General features: G+C 42.5%; 1 protein-coding gene across 1 annotated transcript in view; it reads left to right on the plus strand.

Moving 5' to 3' along the window:
* Bag1 (BCL2 associated athanogene 1) overlaps positions 1-7032 on the plus strand; it is a 14007-nt gene extending 6975 nt beyond the window's left edge. Inside the window, exons 4-7 of the mRNA XM_008842477.3 lie at positions 458-571; positions 4003-4110; positions 6052-6114; positions 6772-7032. Coding sequence (XP_008840699.2) covers positions 458-571; positions 4003-4110; positions 6052-6114; positions 6772-6861 — 375 coding nt within the window. The 3' untranslated portion in view covers positions 6862-7032. The remainder of the gene's footprint in view (positions 1-457; positions 572-4002; positions 4111-6051; positions 6115-6771) is intronic.
* The last annotated feature ends 488 nt before the right edge of the window (positions 7033-7520 follow it).

Raw genomic sequence — 7520 nt, forward strand, 5'->3', positions numbered from 1 at the left:
TCTCTGTGAGTTCAAGACCAGCCTGGTCTACATAGTGAGTTTCAGGCCAGCTGAGGCTATAGGGAGACCCTGTCTCAAAAAAAAAAAAAAAAAGAAGAAAGGCCTAGTTGGATTCTGCCTGTCTTGTCATTCTGGATTCCTCAGTAGTGTTCAATCTGCTTATACTCTATAGTTTAGCTGTTGGTCAGCCCAAGACTTGAGGCTGAATTTGGCATTTGGACTGGCTCCATTCTTTGAATGTAAGTCTGGACCCTCACTAGAATGTGTGCCTAACGCCTTCTTTAGATTGGTCTTTATAGATAGAAAACCTTACTGTATAACCCTTTGATTGGCTTCCCAAGAAGCAACAGAGGTTAGTCCATTCTTTCTAGGTTTAGCTCAGTTGTGGTCAGATTTTTCTTCCTGACAGGCTACTGGTTTTTATGATTATTTACCTCATTTTATTCTTCCATGTTAGAGCAATCTAGAGGAAGAGGTTGAGCTAAAGAAGTTGAAAGACTTGGAGAAATCTGTAGAGAAGACAGCTAGCCGCCTGGAAGAGGTGAACAAAGAGCTCACTGGAATCCAGCAGGTGACTTCCTTCTCTAAGAGCTCTATGGATATGATGGGGTCGTGTGGTGCTTGGCAGACTCTGCGGTCACACTCGCTGCTTCTACTCTTTTTCTTTTTTTAGTGCTGGAGCCAAACCCAGGGCCTTGTGCATGCTAGTCAGATTTTTCCTCTCTCTAGCCCCTTAATGCTTTTTCTTATTTTGAACAAATTGTCTTTGTTTAAAGTTCCTGATTTGTAAAAAGGAATAATGATGGTAGCCTTCTCTTAGGGTTGTTAGGGTTGAAGTACTTTCTAAGGTTACTATGATGTCAGACCCCAGCCAGCATGCATTTATGCTCACAGGAGAGTACCTGCCACATTAGGACTGTATATTGTCTACAACAGAACCGGGAGCTTCTCACAGTCCAAACTGTTGTAGTATGTTAGCAACACAACATTTTGTTAAGTTGTAGATGGTCCAAGTTGAGCTCGATCTAGTAGAGTCCATCCTATTGAATTCCTCATATTAGAAATGAGGTGCTGCCAGGTGTAGCAGCACACTCCTTTAATCCCAGCACTGGGGAGGCAGGGGCAGGTGGATCTCGGGAGTTCAAGGCCAGCCTCGTCTACATAGTGAGTTGCAGGCCACCTGGGGCTACAGGAAGAGCCTGTCTCAAAAATACCAAAAAAGTGCTTAGAACGCGGTAAGAATAAAGGATAGCCCAAGACCACCCATTTCTTTCTTTATAATATTAATGTGTTTGTGTTTGAATTATAAAATTAATATGTAATGCTTATATAAAAGTTTTAAATGTACATATAGCTGCCACCAAAACAAAAAGAATTCAAGTTCAGACCAGCCACATCCTGAAACCTGTGCTCTTACCATCTGCTTCTGACCCAGAATCCATTACTCTGAAATTTTTTTTTTTGTTTTGTCTTTTGAACTCACAGAGATCTGCCCCAGCCACCCAAGTGCTTTTCATCTTAAATTTTAGTATACTGTACATGTGGTAAATTGTTCTTTTATTAGATAAAAAATTAGTATTTTCCTATCATTGAAAATGGTCATATTTGGGGGGGGGCTGGAGAAATGCCTCAGCAATTAAGAGCACTGGCTACTCTTGCAGAGGATCTAGGTTCATTTCCCATCACCCACATGGGCAACTGTCCATAACTCCAGATCCAGGGATTTTGACTCCCTCTTCTGACCTCCGTGGGCATTGCATGACACAGGTGCACCTACCTACATGATAGTACACTCATACACGTAAAATTTTTAAAAAAAGTAAGAAAATGGTCATATATTTCAAAGCTGATATATTTCATCATGTATGAATATATCATGGTTTACCTAACCTAGTCTCCACGTCTATTGTCCATCACCTAACATTTTTTTCCATTATGTGTGATACTGCTTTGGCCTTAAAAATCTGTTTTTAGTAGTTGTGATTGTTTTTAGCGGGATTATTTGAGTTGGGGTTTCTGGGTAATGTTTGAAGTTCTTGCTACATGTTATCAAGTATGCATTTTTTCACCCTTTGCCTTAATAACATCTTCTGAAATTCCTGCTTTTCAGTTTAGTCACCAGCTATAACTGGTCATTAGGCCAGGCCATGTGAATAAACAACAAGATGGTGTAATAAAAATAAGTGCTGATGATCTGGGTGTGGTGGTGCGTGCTTGTAATTCCAGCTCTTGAGAGACATAAGCAAAAAGACGGCATTAGCTATACAGTAGGTCTGAGACCAGCCCTAGACTACATGAGAACCTGTCTCAAAACAAAACAAAAAGAAATGCTGCTAGCTAGGCATAGTGGCAACTCATCTTTAATCTTAGGAGGCAGAGGCAGGTGGATCTCTGTGAGTTCAAAGCCAGCCTAGTCTGAGTAGCGAGATCTAGGTCAGCTAAAGTTGCACTTGTCTCAAAGAGAATAAAAAAGAAATGCTACTGTCATCTGTTATGCTGTGTATCTATCTCATGAGTTATGTTAAATATCTGCCCCTTAACTCCCAGTAACTAGAGTGTTGGTATGATAATCTCTGTTATAAAGATAGAACAGTGGGACTGGAGAGATGGCTCAGTGGGTCAGGCATAGTAGTACACACTTGTAATTCCCAGCACTATGGAGGCAGAGGCAGAGTCTCTTAAGTTTGAGGCTAACCTGGTCTACATAGCAAGTTCCAGCCCAGCCATCTACACAGTGAGACCCTGTCTCAACCCTACAACTGAGAACATAGGCATGGAAATTAATTTGTTCAAGATCATAAGCCAGAGCTGGGGATATGGCTCAGCTGGTAAAGTGCTTTCTACACAGCATGAGAACTTGAGCTCTGATCCCCAGCACCCAAGTAAAACCTGGGTGTGATGACAGCTATGAACCGTCTTTAACTCCAGTTCCAGGGGAATCTGAAGCCCTCTTCTGACTTCCACGGCATTGCACGACATGGGTGCCCTCACATACATGCAGGCAATGCACTCATACACATAAAATAAAAATAATAAATAAAATGTTAAAAAAAAATAAGGTGGAGAGCAATTGAGGAAGTCACTCAGTGCAGACCTGTGATCTGCACATGCACATGTACTCATGAGCAGCACCTGTGCACGCAAACACAGTGATCCTAATAAAGACCATAAGTCAGCAAATGGCAGGATGCAAGTCCACATCTGTTAATGCCCTTATACTTGTTAAGCAAAGCACTCCATCCCAAACCCTGAAGGCTGTGTCTTTATTTTTGAGACAAGTCTCATATAGCCCAAGCTGGCCTCAAACTTGCTATGTAGCCAAATCTGGTTTTGTTTGAACCTTTGATCTTCCTGCTTCCACCTCCCAAGTGCTAGAATTACCATGATACCCAGCTTTTTTTTTTGGCCTTTTGAGACATGATTTTACTATGTAGTCCTGACTGGCCTGGAATTTGCTATGTCCACTAGACTGACCTTGAACTTGTGATTCTCCTGCCCCTGCCTCCAGAGTGCTGGGATTATAGGCTTATACTACCATGCTCAGCTTTTAAATCTGTTTTAAAAAGAGAATTTATTTTTAATTTTTTAAATTATATTTTATTTATTTTGTGTGCATGTGTGTATGTTTGTGGGCATACATGCCATAGCACATGGGTGGAGGTCAGAGGACAACTTGAGGGAGTCAATTCTTTCCAACATGTGGGTTCCAGGCATTGAATTTATTGTTAGACTTGGCATCAGATGAGTTTTCTTAATGTCTGCCTCTTGTGTATGTGTATACACTTGTGACTAAGGGCTTCATGGTAGGTAGACCACAGGAAGCATTCAAATTCTTAGACTGACCCAAGGCCAGCTTTTCTGTTTTTCCCAAGAAGTGAAAGTCCAAGATACAGCCTGGCCTGTTAGAGCAATGGTAAATTCTGGGTCAGTTCATCAGTATTGTGACTTGGTTTTTCCATAAGTCTCAAGAAACCCTTGCAATAATGCATTATTCCCTCACAGGGTTTTCTGGCTAAGGAACTGCAAGCAGAGGCTCTCTGCAAACTTGATAGGAGAGTAAAGGCCACAGTAGAACAGTTCATGAGGATCTTGGAGGAGATTGACACAATGGTAAGTAAATACTCAGCACAGAGGAACTAGTTTTCTATGATAGTGTTTCAGGCTGTTTCACTCCTTCAGTATTACACTTCTGTTGCCTGGGCAAACCTGTCATTTGAGGCTGTCAGGCATCTGCTGTTGTGTGTCAGATACCATACTAGGTCCTGGATGAATTATGGAGCTTCTGATCGCTAGACACTCACAGCTCACCAACATAGGGCTTTTGTCACATATATATGTGTGCTGTCAGCATCTATAGTCACAAACCTGGAGCCCAATTGGTTTGTGATCTCATGGTTAAAGAAACATAGGTCTGGGGCTCAGCAATTAAGAGCATTGACTGCTTTTGCAGAGGACCCGGGTTCGATCCCCAGTACCCACATGGCCACTACAAACCATCCTTAACTCCAGTTCCAGGGGAATCTGAAGCCCTCTTCTGACCTCCACGGCATTGCACGACACGGGTACACTCACATACATGCAGGCAATATACTCATACACATAAAATAAAAATAATAAATATTTTTTTTTAAAAAAGAAAGAAACATAGGTCTTTGTTTTCCCTAATACTCCAGAGTTCATTCCTTACATAGAATTCAAACAGAGCCAGATTTTTGAGGCTATTGAATCATTTTCCCCAGGTTCTCTTTTTTGTTTTGCTTTGTCCTTTTTTTTTTTTTTTTTAATTTTTTAATTTTATTTGTACAAGTGTATTGCTTGCATGTATGTGAGTGTACTCCATGCAATGCTTCAGAGGTCAGAAGAGGATATTGGATTCCCCTGGAACTGGAGTTAAGGACAGTTCTTAGCTGCCATGTGAGTGGTGCTGGGAATCAAACCCGGGTCCTCTGCAAGAGCAGTCAGTGCTCTTAACTGCTCAGCCATCTCTCCAGCCCCTTGCTTTGTCTTTTTGAGACAGGGTCTCTCTGTAGTCCCAGCTGGCCTGGAACTCACTTTGTAGACTAGGCTGGCTTAGAACTCATAAAGATCCTCTTGCCTCTGCCTCCCAAGTGCTGGGATTAAAGGTATGCACCACCATGCCTGGCTTCCCCATTCTTTTTTTTGGTCTTTTTGAGACAGGGTCTCCCTGTAGTCCCAGCCCCTGGAACTCACTCTGTAGACCAAGCTGGCATTGAACTCACAGAGATCTGCCTGCCTCTGCCTCCTGTGTGCTGGGATTATAGGTGTGTGCCACCACGCCTGGCTTACTTCATTCTTATACAAACAGCTTTACTGAGGCACAGCAGCCTGAGCCACTTCCATAGTATCTATGGCTGCTTTCACACTGCACAGGTAGATATGAGTAGCTATGAGAGGCTATATGGTCTTCAAAGCCTCAAATATCACTTAGCCCTTTAAAAAAAATCTTTACCAACCCCTGATCCACAATAATAAAAATTAATATTTATAAGTATTTGTATCTGGAAGTACAAAGAGAAGTTTTCACATTTTATCCTATTTATTCTACAAAATCAGTCCTACTGTTACTCCTTTTAAGAGAAAAGGGAATCTTCTGCAAGAACAACCAGTGTTCTTAAGCACTGAGCCATCTCTCTAGCCCCCAGCATGCTTCATTCTTAAGAGTTAATTTCTCTGGGCTTGGGATTCTGTTGGGGAGAGGGGTTTTTAAAAACAAAACAAAACAAAACAAAACAAAACAAAACAAAAACAGAAGGTACTTTTCCTGGCATGGTGAGCTCATGACTTGTCCAGGACATGGTATCTCTACTTAGGAAACAGTGAAAGAACACGATCTATGTTCCAGATCAAGTGTATGGTGAGACATTGCAAACAAGAGAGCTTTTGTATGAATGAGAACCTGGAGAAAGGGTTCCTGAAAATGCACATTATCTTTCTGTTGGTAACCTGTTTGATGTTCTGTGTGAATTTCCAACATGTCTTGTGTTACTGTCACTGAGGATTTTTTTATGGCATCAACATTTTCTTCCATAGGTTCTACCAGAGGATTTTAAAGATAGTAGACTAAAAAGGAAGAGTTTGGTGAAAAAAGTTCAGGTGAGTTGTGTGGCAGTACATGACAAATTGTAATGTATTAGTGTGTTTGATATGTTTATCTGTTCAAAATAGGGTATGATAGAGCTGTGTTAAAGACGTGGGCGGGTTTTTTTGTTTTGTTTTGAGATAAGATCTCTTTATAGCCCCAGCTGGCCTAGAACTCCCTGTGTAGACCAGGCTGGCCTTGATCTCACAGAGATCCACCTGTCTCTGCCTCCCAAGTGCTGGAACTAAAGATGTGTGTCACCATGCCCAGCTACAGGCAGTTTTTTTGATACTGTTTATCAGCATGAATATTCCTATAATTTTATACAAATTCAGTCATTTTAGGGAAGACGTTCACTGGAGAGCAGATAGGGTTGACACACAGTTCCGGTAAGCGTTCCTTGTGTGTGCAGTGCCTCCTTCAATTGTATAGTTGTACAACTGTCTATACCACCTTTAGGGACTTGTTGGCATAGGGCATGATCAGAACCATAACTTGATATTTCATTCTTGCTCCCCTTAACCTTGGAGTCTAGGCTGGGTGCCCATGTCCAGGTCCAGCCTGTTTAGTATCTCACCTAAGTTCCCCCAAAGAGCTGAATAAAGATCCCTCTATGGGCAATGGTTGGCTAGTCCTGGGAGGGCCCTTCACTACCCTTGTCTGTCTTGTAGGCATTCCTAGCTGAGTGTGACACGGTGGAGCAGTACATCTGCCAGGAGACTGAGCGGCTGCAGTCTGCAAACTTGGCCCTTGCTGAATGAAGTGCAGTAGAGAGGCTGTGCTGGCCTGAAGAGCGGCATTACAGCTCTGCCCTCTCTGGAACAGAAGTTGCCTGTTTTTCCAGGGCTGCCAGAGGCAACTGGCTAATTGCCAATTTTCCTACTCCTTCACTGGTTCTCAGTGAAAAAGTACTGTCATCGGAACCTAAAGTAGAGCTCCTGTTTTCTCATTCTGGCTCTGTGTGGTCGTTCTGTCCAGCAGCTGCCTTTTTAGGAGAATGCCTCCCTGCCCATGTTTTACCAACTCTTGACATTTGGATGCTTTCTAGACTGCTGAGAGTGCTTAATTATCTGGAGCCAGTTCCAGGTTTATAGGGCACGCTGGTCTGCAGATTCACAAGAGTTTTCTGATCTTGTCATCTCAGACTTCATAGATGTAAACCCAGAATTTCTGGGAGGTTGCATCTGGTTGGGAATGGCACACACAGGCAGTCATGGAGTGCCTTGTGACCCAATTCCAGAACATCTGACTGGGTTAAAGACCTTGATCTTATCTTTCAGTTATCCCTCCTGGCCACAGGTCTTGACTTTAAGGGGCCATTCTAGGATGGGGCCTGTGATTGGTACAGAATTTCTTTACCCCCAAGCAAATCTCGAGGCTGTTAAAAGCACAATATCAATACTTAGGAGGCAGAGACAGG

The sequence above is a fragment of the Nannospalax galili genome, unplaced genomic scaffold (genome assembly GCF_000622305.1).
Source record: "Nannospalax galili isolate Female #2095 unplaced genomic scaffold, S.galili_v1.0 scaffold341, whole genome shotgun sequence".
NCBI lineage: Eukaryota > Metazoa > Chordata > Mammalia > Rodentia > Spalacidae > Nannospalax > Nannospalax galili.